The 24,139-nt window shown below is 36.5% G+C and overlaps 1 protein-coding gene across 2 annotated transcripts in view; it reads left to right on the plus strand.

Moving 5' to 3' along the window:
* The first annotated feature begins 1,120 nt into the window (after window positions 1-1,120).
* Window positions 1,121-24,139, plus strand: part of git2b (G protein-coupled receptor kinase interacting ArfGAP 2b) — a 40,484-nt gene continuing 17,465 nt past the window's right edge. The window contains exons 1-16 of one of the 2 annotated variants that reach the window (XM_056466572.1): window positions 1,121-1,274; window positions 7,017-7,150; window positions 10,210-10,322; window positions 10,404-10,509; window positions 10,662-10,748; window positions 14,866-14,996; window positions 16,533-16,627; window positions 16,718-16,763; window positions 16,950-17,001; window positions 17,120-17,192; window positions 17,281-17,378; window positions 17,464-17,575; window positions 18,971-19,113; window positions 19,775-19,927; window positions 23,181-23,390; window positions 23,569-23,658. In XM_056466572.1, coding sequence (XP_056322547.1) covers window positions 1,223-1,274; window positions 7,017-7,150; window positions 10,210-10,322; window positions 10,404-10,509; window positions 10,662-10,748; window positions 14,866-14,996; window positions 16,533-16,627; window positions 16,718-16,763; window positions 16,950-17,001; window positions 17,120-17,192; window positions 17,281-17,378; window positions 17,464-17,575; window positions 18,971-19,113; window positions 19,775-19,927; window positions 23,181-23,390; window positions 23,569-23,658 — 1,695 coding nt within the window. In that variant the 5' untranslated portion in view covers window positions 1,121-1,222. The remainder of the gene's footprint in view (window positions 1,275-7,016; window positions 7,151-10,209; window positions 10,323-10,403; window positions 10,510-10,661; window positions 10,749-14,865; window positions 14,997-16,532; window positions 16,628-16,717; window positions 16,764-16,949; window positions 17,002-17,119; window positions 17,193-17,280; window positions 17,379-17,463; window positions 17,576-18,970; window positions 19,114-19,774; window positions 19,928-23,180; window positions 23,391-23,568; window positions 23,659-24,139) is intronic. The other variant, XM_056466573.1, reaches the window with a different exon arrangement.

Consider the following 24,139-nt stretch of genomic DNA (forward strand, 5'->3'; position numbering starts at 1 on the left):
AGTTTGTTATTTGCCCATCGGCTACCGTTTTTAATTTAAAGCAAGTTTTAAAAGATTCCTAATTGTTTTTTGTTTGTTTTTTTTAATGATGGATGATGATATATTAGCATATAAAAATAAGTATTTGATATATTTCTTTGTTCAAAAATGTTTATTTAAAATTGTAATCTCATTACATTATTTATAAAACTTAAATAACTCAATGCACATTTTTAAATAAATACAAATATTTGCAAACATCAAATATTATGTGAAGCACTAAGACATGAATATAAAATCTATTTTTGTTGCATCAAAAGGTGTGGTAATGATAACCATCTGACAAGCTAATCCAACAAAAATGTGTGCTAAAACTCTCATAAAAACGCAGTATTTAAAAATAAAAAATGTAAATTTTTTATTAAAAACAATTAAAAAATAAGGCAAATAACTGCAAAAAGGTCCGAATAATAACTGTATTAGACCTTGAGATTTCCTTTGCATTTGCTGCTAACGTAACTCTGTTAGGCTCTGCAGACACATACCAGTAATGTTGGAGCATTTGGGGTATTTCACCAAAAGAATTTACCCAGTCTCAGGCCAAGACATCTTTTTTTCCACCTGAAATTACAGTGTTTGGTGAGTCTTATAATTCATTAATACATTTATTTTATTTATTAATTTTTTAGGGGTTTTTACCTTTAATGTTATATAGATTATAGACAAGAAAGTGTGGGGAACAGAGAGAGGGAGAGGATCGGCATTGGACCTCGAGCCAGGAATTGAACTTGGGTCACTGTAAACGCTGTAGTGGTATGCGTTGATGGTATTAGGCTACAGATGCAGACATTTTGTTTTTATTTCTTGACCTCAATAACTGCTCAAATAATATTCGTTAATACTCTGCTGATAAAAGAATTGCCTGAGGGTGAGTAGATTAACAACGAATTTAGGGTAAACGGTCCCTTTAAGAAACGCTAACACTACGCGACGCGAATATCCAGCGCGCTATTGGTCAGCTGTTAACGAACGCGTTCGCGTCGCTCGCCTGCAGTAGCGCGGTGTGTCGTGCTGAAGAAAACCCGCCCATGACTGCGATCTCCTCCTCTTCCAGGAAGTCAAAAAAGGCGTCAGAAAAAAAGGAGGAACAAGGGGAAACACGTCCTCCCGACATCTGTATCTCTCGTTCATTAATGCGTTAATCACATTAATGTTTTTGATGATCGTTTAACGCAGCTGCACGATGTCCATCAGAGCGCGAAACCGAGAGATCTGCGCAGACTGCAGCGCGCCCGGTAAGACTAACAAAACAATCAGCAAACAAACGCAAACACACAGAGCTGATGATATCCTGCTGGCTTTTATTCAGAGTGATGCTTATAAACGCAATTGACCTGGGCTCAGTCTCACGTTATTCGCACGAAAACACTGTATTTACACGGAGATTTGTGTCTGAGGGGAACAGAACGCGGTTAAATGACAGTCCTCATATTCCCAATGGAAAATAACGTTACCCGCTAACTGATGATGATGATGATGATGATGATGTCCAGGCCCTCCGGCTTAATAATAACTCCTTTTAAAATTAGATTTATCTAATAATTTGTACATTGTCCAGCCCATTATCTTAGTCAATAGGAGAAAACCCTTACAAAATTATAATTAGCTAATGGTAATGAAACAAAACATTTGTTAGCCCATTTGTTATCATATAATAACAATAAAATATGATAATGCCCAATATATTCCTCCTGCAGTTCACATTAGTAGCATTTCAGTGGTATTTTTAGTCAATATAAGGAAATAGATATTTATTTATTAATTTTATTTTAGTAAACAGTATGTATTGTCACGTTTTAACTGTAAAACTGAATGTATGAAGCATTATCTATAAACATCTGGGTTACCCAAATAGCAAGTTAAAGGGATAGTTCACCCTAAAATTCTGTCATTAGTTTGTGTCTTATGTTCCTTAGATATTTTGAAGAGCACCGGAAAGCAGCAGCCATTGATTTCCATAGTATGTTTGGTTCCAACTGTGCATCAATTGCTGCTTTTCCCCACAACATTCTTCTGAAAATCTTCTTTTGTGTCCAAAAGAAGAAAGAAATTCAGAAAAGTTGGTTGTAGAAGTTTTTTTTTGTGAACTGTCCCTTTAAATAAGATGTATCAGTTGCTTTGATGACAGCAGCGATGCTTTAATGGTCATAGTTATCATCATATTGTCATGCAATATTTGAGATTGTCCTATGCTCAGTGTAAAATATGTGCTTTAAATATGTGCTGATCTATTTCAAAAATAATCAGTCATATGTTTATAACCATAATTTAACTAATTCCTTAAAATGTCACTAACTTTTATACCAAAACGTGCATACCAAGAATAATTTGATGACATTAAAATCTCAATTTAAAAGGGATGAATTACAATGAACTCATTTATTCTCCCTCATGTGGTATTAAACCTGGATGAGATTTGTTCTTCTGTTGAACACAAAAGAAGATATTGTAAAGTAAGGTTGAATGATATTGGAAAAAACTGACATTGCGATAGTTTTTCTGTGATATACACTCATCGGCCACTTTATTAGGTACATTTGTCCATCCGCTCGTTAACGCAAAATTTCTAATCAGCCAATCACACGGCAGCAACTCAATGCATTTAGGCATGTAGACATGGTCAAGACGATCTGCTGCAGTTCAAACCGAGCATCAGAATAGGGAAGAAAGGTGATTTTACTGACTTTGAACGTGGCATGGTTGTTGATGCCAGAAAGGCTGGTCTGAGTATTTCAGAAACTGCTAATCTACTAGGATTTTCACGCACAACCATCTCTAGGGTTTACAGGGAAAAAGAGAAAATTTCCATTGAGGGGCAGTTCTGTGGGCACAAATGCCTTGTTGATGTCAGAGGAGAATGGCCAGACTGGTTCCAGCTGATAGAAAGGCAACAGTAACTCAAATAACTGCTCATTACAACCAAGGTCTGCAGAAGAGCATCTCTGGATGCACAACACATACAACCTTGAGGCGGATGGGCTACAGCAGCAGAAGACCACACCGGGTGCCACTCCTGTCAGCTAAGAACAGGAAACTGAGGCTACAATTCGCACAGGCTCACCAAAATTGGACAATATAAGATTTTGTAGGGGAGTGCATCTGCATAAAATATACAAAATTATGCAAAAATATACAAAATAAAGTTAAAGCACTTAAGAAAAAATATAACAAAGATAAAAATGAAGTAAATGGTTTTCGCTGGAGTCTGACAGTATTGAGGTACAAAACTGCAATAATCAAATGCAAAATGACACTGTATAGTCTTCATTGTATAAATAAGCACAATTATTCTTTAAAGCAGCCAAATTTATAACTTCTTGTTTACAAATGCTTTAAATTGGCTTGAAATTGTACAGTTAGTGGCCTTAATAACCACATCTAAATAAATATTCTTCACAGTTTTAGATCAGGGGTTCTCAAACTTTTCAGCCCACGACCCCCAAAATAACAATGCCAGTGACTCATGACCCTCACATTCCTTGGTGTAAAATATACATATATAAACGTTGCTCATGCAACAATAGGCTTATATAAACATCAGCATAATGACAACACAAAAAACAGTCTAACAACCATTTAATCTTTATAATCATTTATTAATTTGTTTATTATTAACCCCACCGAATGAGACTGGTGGGCACAAAGTTTTCAGCACAAGTCTATCCTTGGTTTAATTGCGTAGACCGCCACTCAGAGATTATCCTCAAAGTTCAGATGTGGCCTGTGTATATTTTTAATTAATTTAATTGCTGTAAAGGTGTCAGAAAGTTTATTCTGGTGCTATAAAATCAATTGACCTGACACTATTGCTGTGTTGTTGCTCTATATTTGTATGTTGTTGTTTTTTATGTAAATCTTAACTACTATTTTTATTGCTTGTTGTTTTTTATGTAAATATTAACTACTATTTTTATTGCTTGTTGTTTTTGATGTAAATATTAACTACTATTTTTATAGCTTGTTGTTGTTTTTTATGTAAATATTAACTACTATTTTATAGCTTGTTGTTGTTTTTTATGTAAATATTAACTAGTATTTTTATTGCTTGTTGTTGTTTTTGATGTAAATATTAACTACTATTTTTATAGCTTGTTGTTGTTTTTTATGTAAATATTAACTACTATTTTCATAGCTTGTTGTTGTTTTTTATGTAAATATTAACTAGTATTTTTATCTTCTGTGGGTTATGGATAAAATATGGTAATTCTAATAGTTTAATCAAATTTATTTGACTTTTGGAATTCACCAAGCGACCCCCTGTCATTGTCCCGCGACCCCCACTTTGGGTACCACTGTTTAACATTATAGTTAAACATAACTCCACAAGTTTTGTGTTCTAAACTGTGATTTCAAGTTAATTATAATCCCCATTTGACATAGATTCAGGTATTGCGATATCGATGCTGAAATAATATATTGTGCGGCCCTGTTTTGAAGGATGCTGGTAGCTGGCACCCATCCACTTCCATAGTAGGAAAAAAAAACTATGAAAGTCAAGGGATGAAACCAGAATTTTGTCATATCAACAGAAGAAAAGAAAAACTCTAATAGGTTTTTTTGAACATGTGAAGCGTGAGTAAATGATCACAGTTACATTTTGTGTGAACTATCCCTTTATGGATTTAAAGGTGCTGTATGTAAGTTTTCAACTCTTCTAAAACATAAAAATACCTTAATATGTTTGCAGATATTTAAGAAACATGCCAAGTAAACATTCTTGTTCATCTGAAAAACAACGCTGAAGGCTGTGTAGCTGAAAATGTGCGTTACGTGCCGGAACAGCTGTCTTGTTTTGGTTCTTTTATCCTGCCCAATCCCACTTTAGCCAGTTATATTCCAGCACAGTGGGTTGCCTTGTTGGAAAACTGCGTATTTGATTCAGTCAGTCATGAAGGCTCAAAGTATGCATCTGTCCAACCTCCAGTGGACAGTAGCAGCCTCTAAAATGAGATGTAGATTCAGAGTTCCACATGAGGTTATTAATTAGCAAATAATATTAATATTACTAACGTAAACATTAGGTGAGCAGGTTACATTGTAACCCTGTGTGCTAACAACATGCTACATGACGAGATTTGCAGTGATGAGCAATTTAGCTGTTTGCCCCAGACGAAAGACATTTAAATACAGAAATTCAGAAGCACAGAATATGCACTCACTGCACTCAAACGGATTGGTAAGGTTTATAATCTAATTAATACATATTAAACCTCTTTAACATTATTAAATCTACATGTTGAATCACTGATATGTGTTGGCTTGCACTGAGTCACAGTTCTGAAGCTCAATTTCAAATGTTATTTTTATTATCAAGATCTGAGGTAAACCTCAGCTACAGGAAATAGTGGCCGTTTTCTAATATATCAATTTCAGGTGTTGATTAGAACCAAAACTCCTTTTAGTAATGGAAATATTCCTTCTATCGCGCGCTGTTGCCTTTAGTTAGAACACAGCTTAAATCAGCCTTTAGGCTAGATAAATAGGCACACTCCTGTTTGAGTTTACGAGAACCCGGGCCGGACAACGTTTTTGTCCCAAAAATGTATAGCATGTGAGACTGTCTGTGGGAGTGTTGACAGGTCTCGCGTACACAGAACAAAACGGGTAAACGAGAGATTTTTCACTACTTAATCGATCGCGGATGTATGTTTATATTAGACGGATACAAAAAAATGTTAATAACAGTAAAAAAAATAAAATAAAAAAAGGCTTAAATATAAATACTTAGGGCGGCTGTTAATACATCTGGGCCCAGGTAGTCCATGTGTTGAGACACTGTGTGTGTGTATGTGTGTGTGTGTGTGTGTGTGTGTATATGTATGTGTATATATATGTATGTGTATATATATATATATATATATATATATATATATATATATATATATATATATATATATATATATATATACACATACATACATACACACACACACAAACACACACACACACACACATATATATATATATACACGCACACAGTTGAAGTCAGAATTATTAGCCCCCTTGAATTACCCCAACCCCCCCAACACGTTTATTTTTTTCCACCAATTTCTGTTTAACGGAGAGAAGACTTCTTAAACCTATGTCTAAGCATAATAGTTTTAATTACTGATTTCTAATAACTGATTTATTTTATCTTTGTCATGATGACTGTAAATAATATTTGACTAGATATTTTTCAAGACACTTCTATACAGCTTAAAATGACATTTAAACGCTTAATTAGGGTAACTAGGCAGGATAGGGTAATTAGTATAGTATTAGTATAGTATACAAGTTTTTGTGTAATGATAGTTTGTTCTATGGACTATCAAAAACAAATAGCTTAAAGGGGCAAATAATATTGGCCTTAAAATGGCTTTTAAAAAATTAAAAACTGCTATTATTCTAGCCGAAATAAAACAAATAAGACTTTCTCCAGAAGAAAAAATATTGTCAGACATACTGTGAAAATTTTCTTTCTTTGTTAAGCATCATTTGGGAAATATTCTACAGAACAAACCATCGTTAAACAATAACTTGCCTAATTACCCTAACCTGCCTAGTTAACCTAATTAACCTAGTTAAGTCTTTAAATGTCACTTTAAGCTGTATAGAAGTGTCTTGAACAATATCTAGTCAAATATTATTTACTGTCATCATGACAAAGATAAAATAAATCAGTTATTAGAGATGAGTTATTAAAACTATTATGTTTAGAAATGTGTTGAAAAAAATGGGAAGAAAAAATACAGAGGGGCTAATAATTCAGGGGGATTAATAATTCTGACTTCAACTGTATATAGTAAATTTAATATACCGTCTCAACGTCAGCCCATGCATACATTTGTCAAACACTTTGTGCAAACTCTTGTAAATGCCATTTGGTGAACAAGGAACATGAACGTCTGAAAGACGAGATGTCACGATATGTCTTTTGAGGGGAATTTGTAACTGCATTGTGCAACACATTTTCACAGTGTCTTTCTCCTCCTCAGATTCCCGCTGGGCCTCGATCAACCGCGGTGTTCTGATCTGTGATGAATGCTGCAGTATTCACCGAGGTCTGGGTCGACACAGCTCTCAGGTCCGGCATTTGACCCAAACCGCCTGGCCTTCCTCTCAGCTTCAGGTAAAGAATTGCTCTGATGGAGAGCCCCTTTGCACCGCATATTTCCTGAGCTTCATTAAAAGGAAGCAGAGCATTGTGTCTCAGTTCCTCAAGCAGAAATAGACTGCGGTGGTCTGTGCTTTGTCAGCCTCCTATTTTTTTCTGTTTTTCTTTATTGTTTATTTGAAGCATACATCACATTCTGTAGGGTTTTTTTTATATATATATTTCCGAATGATTCAAGATTTGACTACTCCAAAACATAGTTCAACTAGTCCAAAACATAGTTTAGACATGCATCATTCTCTTTATTAACCCCTGGTTAAAGGAAGTTCTGCTCTGATTGTGCAGCATGCATGAAATGGTCAATCATGGTGCAAACTCTGAGCGTCTTGTTAAATGTTTTTCAGAAAAGATGCATGAAGTGTTCGCCAAATATTATACAGCTGACTCCTAAACAAGAGTGTAACTGTGCTTTGAGAAGTAGGCAGATTAGTTAGGAAATTGGGAAAAAAATAGGCAGATTAAACAAGCTTTCTCAGATTAAACAATCAAACTAACTCACTAATTATCAATTAAACTAACTCAATCTAACTAACTAATTAAAAATGCAAAATAAGAAAGAAAGAAACTTTTTTTAGGACGGTGTACTGAATCACTACTTTGTAATATAAATTGCAGCTAAATCACTCACTCACAGACACCACTGGGGTCACCACAGTGGAATGAACCACCGATTCCACTGGCATATGTTTTAGCAGCGGATGTCCTTCCAGCTGCAACCCAGCACTGGGAAACTCATTCACTGCAGTTAATTTCTTTTTTTTTTTTTTCAGTCACAAACAAGATTTTGAAAAGTGGGTCCCCAGTGGAAGTTACACCCCTGGTCCTAAATATATCACATCTAATTTCAGTAATAAGGGTTTTTTAATAATTCTTAGCCTGACATTCAATATTTGAGATTAATTTAAAACAGAATTAAAATGATTCAAATGGTCTAAAAATATAACATCAGTGCTTGTGTATTATAAACATACAGTAGTTAGTGCTGATAGCCTAGTGCTCATTGTGCCAACATGTAGTGTCTCAAGGTTGTCTCAACTTTTCTCAATCTCATCCTCACCTCATTATATGCCATCCTATCATAATAAAACTAAGCCCCCCATATTAGTTTTTTTCTGCAGTGCTACTTAATTTTTTTGTTTTATGTAAAAATTCTTGCTGCCTGAATAACCACACATGATATTATTTTTACGTTATTTTCATACTATGTTAGAATGCACAGTGGTTAAATATAAATGTTTGTCCCTCAATAAAAAAAAAAAAAACTCTAAAGGGATAGTTTACTCAAAAATGAAAATTCAGCCATCATGTACTCCTCCTCCACTTGTTCCAAACCCTGTTTGAGTTTCTTCTTTCTGTTGAATATGAAGGACTATACTCTATAAAATGTTGGAAAGCAGAAGTCTTTGACTTCCAGAGTATTTGTTGTTCCTACAACAGATGCCGATGGCTCATTTCTTCAGAATATCTCACTTTGTCTTGCTCAGAAAAAAGAAATTAATAGAAGTTGAGTAAATGGTGAGAAATATTTCATTTTTGGGGTGAACTATTCCTTTAAATTGTAGTAGTGTTGTCACGATCCTGGAATTCAGTACCAATCGGTTCTGAAATATAAATAAACGTCCATTTCCCACTAAAGTTTGAGTGCCATTGAGCACGTTATTAAATTTGCCATTGTGTTCACATGCTCAACAGAAATGACTGTGATTGGCCGTGATTTGTTCACGTGATTGGTGAATCAGATCACCGAACTCACCGCAGTTTACTGAGTGTAACCACAGATAGAGGGACACTGGAGCGTTTTAAAGCTGTGAAGATAAGTCAATTCATCAGCGGATCGCTCATATGTCAGCGCATAGACAGACCAGCTGATCTTCGTGACTTTAAAACGCTCCGTTGTAGTTGGACTCAGTAAACAGCAGTGAGTTCGGTGAACTGATGACCTTAAAGGCCGATCACAGTCATTAGCTATGTTTCCATCCACCTATTTTTATGCGCATTTGACATATGCACATAAAAAATCGGTTGATGGGAACGCCATGATGCGCATACATTTTGAAAATGCGCATAAATGTATGCGCATAACTGAGTATGATGAACTTTTTATTCGATAAGAAAAGATGCGCATAAACTACGATGGAAACACTTTTACCGCACAAATTTCAGTATGTGCATTAAAAAAGGTCATGTGATTTTTGTTATAAGAGATCATGTAATGATGAAAATGTGTATGAATGGACAAACCAGCAGGCTGAGCACACTGTAAACGATCTGAACTGTTGTCTTGGTCATTCTAAAACGCCTTACCGTTTAAGTATTAGTGTTATTATATTATTATTGACCTCCAAAATCAATAGAGTCTGTGCTCCGCGTCTGACATCTTCAAACGCCACCGCGCGTTCACTGCGTGCCAGGATTGTCTTCTGAAGCGCAAGTCATTTATTAGATGAAGAAAAGATTGACACAGCTTCTCCTACTGCAGCAAATTCAGTTTTTACTGTTGATATTTGGCGCCAGTTAATCAGGAAGTGATGATTTTGTTCGCTTTGACTCGTTGGATGGAAACTCTGCTTTATTCGCACGTCTTTTATGCGATAATCCAGTTTTGCGCATAAAGTTCATTCGCATTTTTGGATGAAAACAGATATTTTCTGTTGAGCATGTGAACACAATGGCAAATCAACGGCGTTTAAGAATGTGCTCAAATGTTTGCAGGAAATGAAGGTTTTTAACATTTCAGTACCGAGTTCCAGTATCTTGACAACGGTAAATTGTAGAATTAAATGAAAAAAAAATAAATGTTCATTTAACATTCAGAATCTGAAACAATAACTAACCATTCCATACTTAAAAGCACAAAGCATTGGGCTAAATTTAGATATTTGGTCAGTTGCACAACAATCGCCTAGACACTTCTCATGTGTCTTGCAAAAGTCCAAGCCTCATTGCAGCATTTGATGTGCTTATTATGTCTGAAAGTGAGCATTGAGGAGAAGTGTTTGGCTGTTTGTCCACAGATGGTGAAGTCCCTGTACAATAATGGAGCAAATTCAATCTGGGAACACAGTCTTTTGGATCCGTCTTCCATCATGAGTGGAAAACGCAAAGCCAATCCTCAGGACAGAGTGCAGTGAGTTTCATCAGGACATTTGCAGCAAAGTGAATGTTTTAACATGAGCATCCTCACTTTAACTTGAGCTTTCTCTCTCAGCCCCAACAAAACAGATTTCATAAAGGCTAAATATCAAATGTTGGCATTTGTTCATCGCATGCCGTGTCGAGAAGACGACAGCGTCACTGCCAAAGACCTCAGCAAGGTATGAATGGAACTTTATACAAATTAGTTTATACAAACTTTATACAAATCTACGTAAACATCTGAAATGAAACTGAGATTAAGAGGAGATCTGTGTCTGATGTGATCTTCAGAAGTCTTGAGACCAAATCCTGAATTTGTTCTTGTTTTTAGCAACTTCATTCTAGTGTGAGAACTGGCAATTTGGAAACATGTCTAAGGCTGTTGTCATTGGGAGCGCAAGCCAACTTTTTCCATCCAGTAAGTTTCAAAGCCCTCAATATTTCAACTTTTTTCTAAATATTAGTAATGTCTAGTGATGGGAAAAGCTTTGGAACAATTGAACAAATTGGTTCCCAAAATGATTCACTGTTTTCATTCATTTATTTTCTTTTCGGCTTAGTCCATTTGATTTACTGTTTTGAAGCTTTCAAAACATCACATGCTTGGGTCAAAATGTGTAAATGCAGCAAATAATAAATCAACATGGATTACATTTGGTAATGTTAGCTGTAAATGTTAAAGTGAAAGTGTCCCTATCAAATGCATCTGTCTAATATGGTTAAATATTAAGTTTCTGCATAATGTGTGATCTTTTATCAATTTGCAAGGCTTTTATATTGTTTGGTCCATTGTGGGATCTGCTAAACAGGCCAACAGGAGACTAATATTATTCCTTTTCGTCGGAGACATATCTCAATAAAATGCCAAATTCATAAATAGGCATGGCCCGGTATAAGATTCTGACAGTATGATAAAAATATCATGGGTTCACGGTATCACGGTATTGTGATTACTGCTTCAAATTAACTTCTTAGTAGGTTGCTTTCACATTGTTTTAGCCTGGATCCGAACGCGATTTCTGGATTCACATATGCCAAACAAACCGCCCTAACTGGGGAAACGTGCCAGCTTCTGAAGCGAAAGTCTAGGTGTGAAAGCACCCTTAAATGTCTGGGGGCACCCTTAAATGTCCCCCCCCGCCATTAAACACTATATAATTTATTTTAAGAAACATAAAAAATATTTTGGAGCAGTAGCTTTTGATGTCGAGGTTCCTTTTCTGCTCGTTGTACGGTTGCCCTAAAAAACTAAATAAAATAGTTGTGAAAAAAACCCCAAAAAAAACAGGCAAAGAAATATATACCTACGGTATTACGGAAAACTTTGGCGGTTTTAAAACCTTGAATTTTCCATACCGCGATATACCTTGAAACCGGTTATCATCCCATGCCTATTCGTAAATCTAGGGATGCACCGATATGGAATTTTTGACCGATATCGATAACCGATAACTCTTAAGATTTGGAGGCCGATAACCGATATACTATAGCTGATAGATATAAATATTTCAAAATATTATTTTTTTCATACAGCGAACAACTGATTTTAATTTAAAAACTTCATAAATTTTAACTGATCTTATGAACTGAATAGTCTACTCAAAGCCAAAATTGCCATAATTTCAAAATTTCAAGGTGATTATATAGACATATATTAATAATTTTACATAAATGGCAAAAATTTATTATTTCCTATAAAATGTAAAATGAAAGTGAAAGAACTGAAATCAGCTCAAATGTTCTTGAATAAAACGTGCTACAGTAATGTACAAATATGTAATGTCCGAAAAAGGCATTTTGTAAGGTATTCTGACAGTTCAGAGCCAGCGTACAAGTGAAAAGCTAAATACAGACTGTATGATGTACTTTAGAAAATGCGGCATAAATTCGTCCCACTTGGCGTTTCAGATTCTGTTGAACACATGTAGGTGCTGCTTGTCAGTCAGACAACGCTTCTATGCTCATTCTTGCTGTCAATTGTGGGAAAAATTATCGATAAAAGGTTTGCTGTTAACTGCAGGTGCTGCTGGATGATGCACCCACACACGAAGCGGAGTCAGATTTGTCCTCGAAAGTCAGATTTTTATAGAACACCTGAGCATTGAGCACAGATGACTTTATGATAAACACAGAGCATAATCTAAAGACAGAATGTGAGGAGGGTTGAGAACCTCTATGCTGGATTGCTTGATTCCGTTCACTAGTCACTATGTGTGTGCGTGGTTATACCCATCATGTGCGCCCATTATAATCATTATGAATATTCCGATCAAACTGAATACAATCTTACATCAACAACACATGGCAAGCAACGCGTTGATAATAACAAGTAATCATATCGGATTACAAACAACCCAGCAAGTTGTTTAGCACATGTGCATCGCTGCTATTGTTTACACATGTAATATTTTTCCTAACGCGATTTAAACCAAAATACACAATGACGCTCTATCAAACATATCTACAATGATAAAGAATATGGTTACTTACTGTGTTATTAACTCACAGCAGTACCACACAAGGAAAGGACGGACTTTGAAGGATTAAACAATGTGGGGAAAGCTCCGTTATAGTGCACTAGACAAGTCTGAACGAGTTTGACCCACGCATGTGCGAGGTAGGCAGTTCTGTATAATTACGTAATTTATCGGCTTAAAGATATCGGCCTAATTTTGAAATCGGATCAATAACGATATCATTAAGAATAGCATTTATCAGCCGATAACAATATGGCTGCCGATATATCGTGCATCCCTACGTAAAACCGATCCAAGATTCTTTAAAAACTATGAAAACTGTTCAGTCATTCACCACTAGGGGGAGATTTTAATGAACACTGATTAATGTAGGTTTTATGGGACAGTGGTCAGATTTTTTCGTACAATTTCACATGCTTTTTTTCTATAGTGCGTTTTTGTGTTCGGCGTCCTGATTAGCGCATTGTGTTCTGCGTCCTGATTGGCTGTAAACTATTGTTAATCAATCTCCCTCGTGCCGTGTCTCCTGTGCAGTACAGAATGCGTCTAGCTTGCCAAATTAACATAAATTTTCGATCACTCGCAGTGTGACTCTGAAGTGCTGGACTGTATATTTGCAAGTTTTCTCCTCATGATGTTGACGAAACATTCTGCACCGTCAAAGGCACCTCCGGTAGCACCCAATAGGCAGACGACGATGCTAACCATCGCACAAAAAGTTAAACCTCTGGACATGCTTAAGAAAGGTAGCGACTGTAGGGCTCCATTACAGAATAAATAAATAAAGATCAAATGGTTTTAATGTTTGAGTTCATTCTATAATCCTGGACTTATTTTTCTACAAAAGTTTGACTGTAAAACACATTTTACTGGACTGTCCTCCTTTTAATGATTCTAGAAGACTTTTTAATGAAATGAACTCTCTTAAGGACATTTTTAACAAAGTGACACCAGAAAAGATTTTAGAATTCTTATCATATATTAACACTAAACATCTTATTTAACTTGTGTATTCATTTGTTGTTGTTCTTAATAGTTTATTTAATATTGAAATGCTCTTGGCATGAAAATTGGTTGCTGACATGGCAATAAATAAAAAAATACATTACATTACATTCTACGAAGGTTTGATTTTTAAATTTTTTTAATAATTTTTTTTTTTTAAGAGTGTTTAAACAAGAGAGAAAAGTGTGAAAATGGTAATGCCTGTGTGAGAAAAGTAAATAACGTGTTTTAGTGAGGGGTTTTACAGCCTTAAAACATCTATAATAATTCTAAAAAATAAAGCTGACTACTTTGCGGATTTCGCCTATTACGGGTTATATTTAAATCATAACTCCCGCGAATAACGAGGGACCACTGTATTACACAGATCTCCCTTCAATGAAGAAACATTGAATTGTTTAAAGGTTTTTAAACCGTAATCAAATAATAGTCACGTTTACCCTGCCAATATTCACTCCGAACTACTGATTCAAAACAAAAACTTCATAAACTTTTAGAAAATTGTAGAATTTTATCATGGATTAATGTTAAAAATCGTATCTAGTTTATCAAATTTTTGTTGTTTTTAATTGTATATTTATTTATTATTTAATTTATTCATTATCATCATAAACGTTTTGAATCTTCATGAAGAAGTCATCACTAATGTCTACTGTCATGCAATCTTAAAACAGTAACTATACTAAGACTGAAGTTAAAAAAGTAAATCTGAGGATAGGTCAGTCTGACCTATGATTCTGCCAAAATTAGTTTGGTTAGTCAATGTGGAAATCTGTGGAGATTAATCATAATTTAGAAACTCTAAATTGTGAGGTCTGATCTCAATTTCCCTTTTAATTATGATTTTTTTTTTTATATATGTGAAAGTCTGAAAATTGTCTAAATGAGTGTAAAATATTGCTCATAACTCAGTCTCCGTTTTGACCAACTGTGTTATTAATGTGTTTTGCATGGCAGTATAAATGGATTTTTTGTGTCGATGCATGATTAAATTGGAATAAGTTAAGTTAAGTTGTCATTGACTGAATTACGATCGTTCTCTGTCATCTTCAGGAGAAAGGCAACACTCCTCTACATGTGGCAGCTAAAGCAGGTCAGCTGCTGCAGGCTGAGCTGCTCACTGTGTATGGAGCAGATCCTGGAGCACCGGACAGTTCTGGAAAGACTCCTATTGACTACGCCAGGTAGGGAAGATGCATATTAATAATATATTATGTTCTGTAAGAGTCTGCAGTATTTTTAATCCAAAAGCATTAATTGTGCAACAAAGCCTAATTGAATGCAGTTAAAATGAGCACATGATAAAATATGCTTGTGTTGGTGTTTATCTAAATTTCACTGCATGCTTATTATTGCAATTATGATGTTGATTTATAAGCTTGTCAACCAACAAGATGATAATATTAAGTTTGATAGATATCAGGGGTTCTCAATCTCGGTCCTAGAGGTCCGGTGTCCTGCAGATTTTAGCTCTAGATTTTGTCCAACCCTACTCAGACACACCTGGGCTAGCTAATCAAGCTCTTACTAGGCTTGCTAGAAACATCCTTGCAAGTGTGTTGAGGCAAGTTGGAGCTAAAATCTGCAGGACACTGGACCTCCAGGACTGAGTTTGAGAACGCCTGATCTATATTCATTATAATATAGAGAATTATGATGGGCGACGCAGTGGCGCAGTAGGTAGTGCTGTCGCCTCACAGCAAGAAGGTCGCTGGTTCGAGCCTTGGATGGGTCAGTTGGTGTTTCTGTGTGGAGTTTGCATGTTCTCCCTGCATTTTCGTGGGTTTCCTCCGGGTGCTCCGGTTTCCCCCACAGTCCAAAGACATGTGGTACAGGTGAATTGGGTAAGCTAAATTGTCCGTAGTGTATGAGTGTGTATGGATGTTTTCCAGAGATGGGTTTCAGCTGGAAGGGCATCCGCTGCGCAAAACATGTGCTGGATAAGTTGGCGGTTCATTCCGCTGTGGCGACCCTGGATTAATTAAGGGTTTAAACCGAAAAGAAAATGAATTATGATAATTCAAGAGAATTCCACCACATTCAAAATGACACTCCAACTCCTTGCACATCACCACTAAATCCACACTTTTTGTGTCAGAATTATTACTGTTTCTTCACTGTCAGGCAGTGGTGTAAAGTAATTAATTACAAATACTCAAACTACTGTAATTGAGTAGTTTTTCTCAGGAATTGTAATTTACTAAGTAGTTATAAAAATGTGTACTTTTACTTTCCCTTGAGTACATTTTTAGTGCCGTATCAGTACTTTTACTCCACTACTTTCCTTCAACCTGCAGTCACTATTTTATTATTTCCTGTCTATGGGGATTAGAAAAATCAGTCCTGTGATTCCTGTCCAATCAAACCGCACATAGAAAGTAAATCATAATGAACTACCTCAAGAATAATATTTAATATCTTACATGGACTGATCATTTTGCTTCACAAGACCCTTAAGTGTGTCATCAAGATTTGGATTTTATTTTGAAGCATGAAAAAAATGTAACCATCAATTACATGGTTATAAGAATCACCATAGACCACAGATTCAACGAAAAATCTTTAATGTTCTACTGAAGAAAGAAGGGGCACCTACATATTGAATGATGTGGATGAGTAAATTAACATGAAATGTTTGCCATCGTCCTGGTCTGATCCATTCAAGGTACCAGCACATTGATTTATAGAAGAAAAATACTCTATTATCTGTCCCACTGTAGGCAGGCCGGGCACCAGGACCTCGCAGACAGACTGGTGGAGATCCAATTTGAGCTTACAGACAGACTAGCGTTCTACTTGTGTGGAAGAAAGCCAGGTCAGTCATTAGTATGTCTTTGTTTGCAAAACACAGCATGCACCTCCAAGATTTGAGATTGGGAAAAGTGAACTCCTTTTTCTTCTTCAGATCATAAAAATGGTCAGCACTTCATAATTCCTCAAATTGCAGACAGGTAGGATAAGCTTTTGTTTCATACGTGTCCATTAATCTGTTTTCAATATAAAGCTTAATTGCGTAATTTGTTTTCTCTGCCGCCTCTATTTGGATAAGAAATGTGTAAGTATCAGAATGGCACTTGCTTGTGTTGCTGGAGCAAGTTATGATACGATGATAACCGCTCTTTTGATCTTACATACAGCGGGCTTGACTTGTCAGAACTGGCCAAAGCAGCAAAGAAGAAGCTTCAGTCTGTAAGTTGTACAGTAGCGTATTGTTTTTATAATGGCTGGTTGGGTTTTGCATGTTTATTTCAGCTTTTGGCACTGGAAATTTGCCTTTTCTATGATGACCTTGTTTTGGTGCTCTTAGCTCAGCAATCATCAGTTTGAAGAGCTAGCCATGGACGTTTACGATGAAGTTGACAGAAGAGAAACAGATGCAGGTTAGAAAAGATCCATCAAATGCTTCTGTCATCTTATTCTTATATAATTTTTTCAATTTTAAATGGAGTCATACTTTTGCTGTTGTAGTCTGGCTCGCGACGCAGAACCACAGTACCTTGGTAACTGACACCACAGTGGTTCCTTTCCTCCCTGTCAACCCTGAATATTCCTCCACTAGGAATCAGGTACACTGACAATACCTGGATATACCCTTTTAAAACAGTTGGATTGGTTTGATAATGATGAAGGTTTGTGGGATTTGTGTTGCAGGGACGTCAGAAGCTGGCCAGGTTTAATGCACATGAGTTTGCGACGTTGGTTATTGATATATTAACTGATGCCAAACGACGTCAGTTGGGGAATTCTCCTGATAATGTTAAAGGTGAGGAACATCTTTGATTACTCTCTTATTGTTGAAGGGAGAGTTCACCCAAAAAGGACAGTTTAATTACCCATAATGTCTTTTAAACCTTCTTCAAAGAACATATTTTGAAAGTAGCTGAAAAACTGTAATATTTGACGTCCATAGTAGAAAAAAATAATACTATAATGGCCCGAGTAATATGGTACGGGTCGGTACAAGTCACCTTTATCAGGCTTGCGTTTCCACTACCAAAAAGTTACCAATGGTAAGGTTTGGGGCGTGATGTACGACAGAAAGTCGTTCAGTCGACATCTTTCTTGATCGAGGAAATGTCTACAGTAAAGCTGTACGGGTCGTTCACATATCATATGAGAAGCACTTCTCACAAAACAGATGCTTTAAACATAAATACTTGTGTAAAAATGTTCATTACTAACCTTTCTATGAACATGATTTGATTATAACTGCAGATCAATGACAACGTCTGTAACTGTAACGTTTGCGATTATATAAAATAAATAAATGCAACATATATGAACACATACATCTCCAATATGTTACCAATTACAGATAAACTACTAACATCATATATTTAGTCCTTATTTCGGTTCAAAAACAACCCGCAGTATAGCCCACAGTCAGTGCAAACCTCTCATCTGTATCTTTAATCTTCACCGGCACGTGTAACCTCTTGTTAGAGAGTAATTCCATCATTCAGAGTTCATAATAGTCCAAAAGGCGACGATAATAGTTAAACGTTTGTCCGTTTCGGAAAGGAACGGTTGTCAGATACACTTCAATAATCATGCGCACGTTATTATTTTCAGCTCGAAGTTCGTTATTTCAAATTAGATGCGCACGTGAACAGGGCACACAGCAGATTCTGCTCTTCTTCTTGGCTTTGTGGCAGTCCATCAAGATGACGACAAGGTTTGTTTGAGCTTGGGTCGACCATAAATTGTTATTATATGTATATATTATTACTGTGTAATGTCTCGGCTGGGTATTTAAAAATGGTAGTTCCTTTTTTTTATTCTCCTGGCTTATGCACGACCGAGTGACGAATCTCTATAAACCAATAGCGTTCAGTTGCGCGTCTAGTTCCGCCTTTTGGTACCCTTTTGTTGTGCTACGGTAGGTGGTACGGTACGGTACGCTATTTGGTATCTTTTGACAGTGGAAATGGCCATAAAAGCGTACCAAACTGTACCACTCAGTGGAAACGGGTTATAAAAGTTAACGCTTATAGGCTTCCATCTTTCCTCAAAATATCCTAATTTGTGTTTAACAGAAGAACGATTTGGAACAGGTGAAGAGAGGGTAAAGGATGACAGAATTACAATTTTAGGGGGGGACTATCCTTTTAACTGAATAATGCACAAAGTTCAACTTCCATCCTTTATTTCATCCTAGATAATGTGGAGTTAATTCTGAAGGACATTGGAAACCGTCGTGGCAGTGAAAGTCCAGAGCTGGACCAGCCTGATTATGACAGTGTGGCATCCGATGAGGATACAGAGCAAGAACCAACATCTGGAAAAGACGAGCGGACCAAGGTACATTGAGTCCTTTTAAAGGTGGGCGTACACAATCTTTGCTGTTGCAAAAACTCGTACGCAATTTTTCCCTATCATGAGAAGCTGCATAGAAAATCGTGGATGCTCCTACAGTTATGCCTCGTATGATAAGAGAGGAACTAATGAGCCTAGAGAGTGCCTTCATGAGCTCCCGATCATTTTTAGACTTGTCAGCTTAAATTTGTGAGGTGTGTGGGTAAACGAGCCAATCTTCCTTTGTATTGTATTGTGATTATCTTATTTTATTTCATAATAGTCGTTATTTTAACTTTGCCTGTACAGCACTTTGGATCTAGTTGTGGTGTTTAAAATGCTCAATACATAATATTTAGTTTTATGTGTAGCAAACATTTATAGCTCGTATCGTAACAAAGCTATTATGAGAGAGAGACAAAAACCAATGAAAGCAAGGTCTTCCTCTGTCCATGCTTTTGGCATGAAATTTCATGCAATTGCTTCTGAATTCACCAGTGATAAAATCGTTATGTATAGCATGGTCCAAATGATTTTCACATTAAATTAATTTGTGACATTTGCATGAACACACGATCTTCGAACCATCAGAATTTGCACTGTGCACACGCATCTATATTATGTAAAACCTTGTGTGATCAAGTCTAACTATGATCTCTTCTCTCAGAGCTCCGAGTCTTCAGACTTGTCAGACAGTCCCATCACCGTGCAGGAGTTCATGGAGGTGAAAAGTGCCCTCAACGCTTCCGAAGCAAAGATCCAGCAGCTCCTCAAGGTCAATTGCCATCTTAGCGAGGAGCTGAGACTCATGCAGAGCAAGGTGAGTGATTAGATCACACCTGTGTAGCATCTATTAGGTAATTCCACCTTTAGCTACTACGCTCACCCGCTGCTGGAATAAACTTCCAGAAATGATCAGAAGTGCTCCAACATTAGGCACATTCAATCACAGGCTTCTCATCACCTTGTTTTCGCACAGAAAAAAAACAAAACAAAGTTATGCCAACTGTGCGCTAGTTTGAAGTTTCAGGCTTGTAAACTGAGGCTAATATCCACGCATGCACACTTGAGCTGCACAATTAATCGAAAAAAAGGTCGCAATCTCGATTTGACCCCCTAGACGATCTTAATCCAGCATTTCTACGATTCTGCCAATCATATTTTCAGGTTCAGGAGAGAAGCAAAGGCGGCCGCAGAAGTATTCACATTGTTTTACACACATTGCTCAGCAACGTGGACACCTTTAAATGGTGTTAAAAGTGTTACATACTGTATTTATAAGGCATAATTTACCCCAAAATGTCAATTCTGTCTTCATTTAATGATGTATTCGCGGCCGCTAAATAACACGTGACATGAGCTGTTACCACAGAGAGAGTGGGCGCGTGCCTGTGAATTGATGTCTACTTTAGTGAACAGAACCTGCATAGTCTGTGAATAACAGGTAATAAAGTTGTAAATAACATTCAGTTTGTGGCACTGAGCGATCATTTGGGAGCCTCACGGGAAGTATGAACCGCACTTAGCAGTAAAAATGAAACCGAAAGCGAGCACATCATTTAAATAATCATATCGCATTTGAAGTAATGATTACGACAAGCATTTAATGTTTTTATTTATATCGAACGCTTTAAAAAAAAGCTGTGCATGAGAATAAATGTTTAACAGTGTTAGTAAAACTACTCTAGCTTATATAATGTTGAATATAATGCAAGAGGGAATCTGATAATGACAAATGTCCAGTGGGAAAAATGGCCTTATAATGTTGTCAATGACAGATTGTAAGCATGTCTCAAACATAATAATTCAACATCAGAATCATGAATAGTTGTATTCTGATGTCATCACTTTACTGTGCATTAATGACCTGGACATATTTACAGTTTATTCAAGTCCACCATTCAAAGTCTATTTAAAAATTTGCATTTTAACCAGCAGTAGAACTACACATAATATTGTGATTGTTGTTTTACCATGTTTAAGAAATAACAATAATGATAGCCTACTCATATCAACCTTTATTTTACATCTATAGAATCGTGAGAAAATCATGATCTTGATTTCAAACAAAAAAACGCGATTCTCATTTTAGCCTGAATCGTGCAGCTCTAGCACACACTAGATTAACTATGGCTGAGGCTATTAACTAACGACCGTTCACATATTGCATCTTTTGCGTGCGCACGTTTGTTCGGCGCCGCTCACACTTTCCAGGCGCACCTAATTGAAAGAATGCCATGAGCACACATGACCAGAACTGGAGCGATCAGCTTCATATATTAATTAGATTATACAAATTTCTACTCCAAAGAGAAATTAAAAAAACTAAATGAAAAATAGCAAATAATTTTGTAATATAGTTGATCAAAAGTGCGTTTCAGACAGAGGTTTTGCAGCCTTTGGCTACATTTCGTCGCCTTAGAATTATAAGGTTCCATCTGACATTTTTATCAAAATTGAGTTATTGACATATTCTTATTAAATGACAGCTTATTTACATTATGGGATGTTTTTTTATAAGTTATTTATATTTTAAGACTTTGTATTAAAAAAAAAAAAATCAAATGTCACACACATACTGTTTGCTATATGGAATGCAAAAACTTTGAAGCTCAATATCTCAAAATCATTCAGAATGCAGATAGAACCGTATAATTCCAAGGTGACGACTTGTTCTCTTTAAAAGGGAAATACTTAGCTATTTACACTACACAAATATAATTTTAAATTTTTTTTAAATTTATTTATTGTTCTGTTGTTTATTTTCAATGTAAAATTATTACTCATGCTTAAAGGCCAAAAACTTTTTTCACTTTTTTTTAAGTGCAAAGAGAAATGGACTATTGTTTGTTTTTATTATTATTATTTTGTGCTGTATTAATTGGTTACTGAGCAGCAATAAATAACACTTCAAAATGCTTGTGATTTTTCTTAACTAGTAGTGTTTTGAAGTAAATGAATGCATGATAATCATGATAACCAAGATTCTTCAGACTATTATCGTACATTCAAAATCTATAATCGTTGCATCCCTACTTAAAACACATCTGTTTACTCAATGAGCACTGTGCTTCGTCTGACAGACAGCGCTATTTGTGTCTTTTTCTCATCTTTTTTATGGCTTGTTTCCACTGAGTGGTACTGTACGGGTCGGTACGGGTCACCTTTATCAGGCTTGCGTTTCCATTGCTAAAAGGGTACCAATAGTACTCTTTTGGTGGGCGTGGTGTACGACAGAAAGTTTCAGTCGACGTAATTTTCGCTCAAATGTCTACAGTAAAGCTGTACGGGTCGTTCACATATCATATGAGAAGCACTTCTCACAAAACAGATGCTTTATACACATAAATACTTGTGTAGAAATGTTCATTAGTAACTTTTCTATGAACATGATTTGATTATAACTGCAGATCAATGACAGTGCGAAATAGCCTACTGTAACATCTGCAATTACAATAATATGAGCTCAAAGGGTACTTTATTTCAAATATAGACGCGATAATGAGCTCTCTGGACAAAGTGAAATCACTCGCACTTTTAGACGGGCTCGTTAAACAACAACAGGGCACAGCAGATTTTGTTCTTCTTGGCTTTGTGGCTTTTTATCAAGATGACGACAAAGTTAGTTTGAGCTCGGGTCGACCATGGCTCGTTATTATATGTATATATTATTATGGTGTAATGTCTCGCCTGTGTATTTAAAACATTCCTTTGTTTTCATTCTGGCTTGTTGTTGCACGAGCGAATGATGCATCTCTGGAAACCAATAGTCTTCAGCTGCGCGTCTAGCTCCGCCGTTTGGTACCCTTGGTACCCTTTGCAAAATGGTGCCGAAAAAGTGGTATGGTATGGTTCAGTTCGGTATGCCTTTTGACAGTGGAAACGGCCATAAAAGCGAACTGAATCATACCGTACCACTCAGTGTAAACGGGCCATTAAACCCTTTTTAAACCTCTTTTTTTGCTGTTGTTGTTATTATTTTTTATAGTTATTTTTATTCTTGTTGTATAAATAAATTTGCCTTGCCTTCTACAGCCACAAATGTCTAACTTGCTTGGTGTTTTCGGTTTCAGTTGAACTCTCTTCAGAATGAGAACAGCAATCTGAAATGGCAAACTCCTAACAGTTTGGTAAGGCCACAGGACGTCCCGCACAGGGCAGCTCCACGTGGCTGTAGGGCCATGTCCATGTATGAGACCGGCTCAGGTTTGAGGCAATACCACCCTAGAGGAGAGACCGTCCACCCTGACACAAACCTGACTCTCCAGCCACTGCCATCTAATGTAAGTGCAAACCAAACTCTGGCACTTCCACTTCATTATCATTTCCTTTGGTTTTAACTCAACTGGTAATCCAATGAATCATCACATCTGGTATGCTTTGATAGCCCCTCTTCTCTCTTTTGTTTTGTACTCATTATATCCCTTTGGACATTTAAAACGTAATCTGAACCCTTTCTAGATTGGGAAGGGTCCCTCGGTGACTGCCTTCTCCTCCCTTCCCACGTTCCCCTCAACTCTGTCCTGGTCCTTGGATGAGATAACCCAAAGGGTGAAGTACCTGCTCAGTGAACAGGCTGTTGGAAGGGCTTCTCTTCTTTCTGTCCCCTATTTACTCAGTGCATGACCCTCAGATCTGTCCAACCAATGCACAAACACACGTTCCTCAGCTGGACTACTAACTTTAAACCACGTGCACAAGCAGAGACTCCAGCCATTAACATTACTGACCACTCTACTGGATGTGTGAGGCCATCACTGGCTCTCTGATATCTCAGACTTGAAACATACTCTACACAAGTATAAGTGAAAATGCTTTTAGATGCAGGACTTTGATATCGTTCGTTATTTGAAAAGCATCACGCTGTAAAAATTGCTGGGTTCCCCACAATCAATTTGTGTAGGGACATCATGAAGGAATTAAGTTAAAGGTGCTGTATGTAAGTTTTTGACTCTTCTAAAGCATAAAAATACCATAATATGTTTGCAGATATTTAAGAAACATGCTAAGTAAAGTCAGATATTCTGCTTTG

Source organism: Danio aesculapii, chromosome 10, assembly GCF_903798145.1.
Source record: "Danio aesculapii chromosome 10, fDanAes4.1, whole genome shotgun sequence".
NCBI lineage: Eukaryota > Metazoa > Chordata > Actinopteri > Cypriniformes > Danionidae > Danio > Danio aesculapii.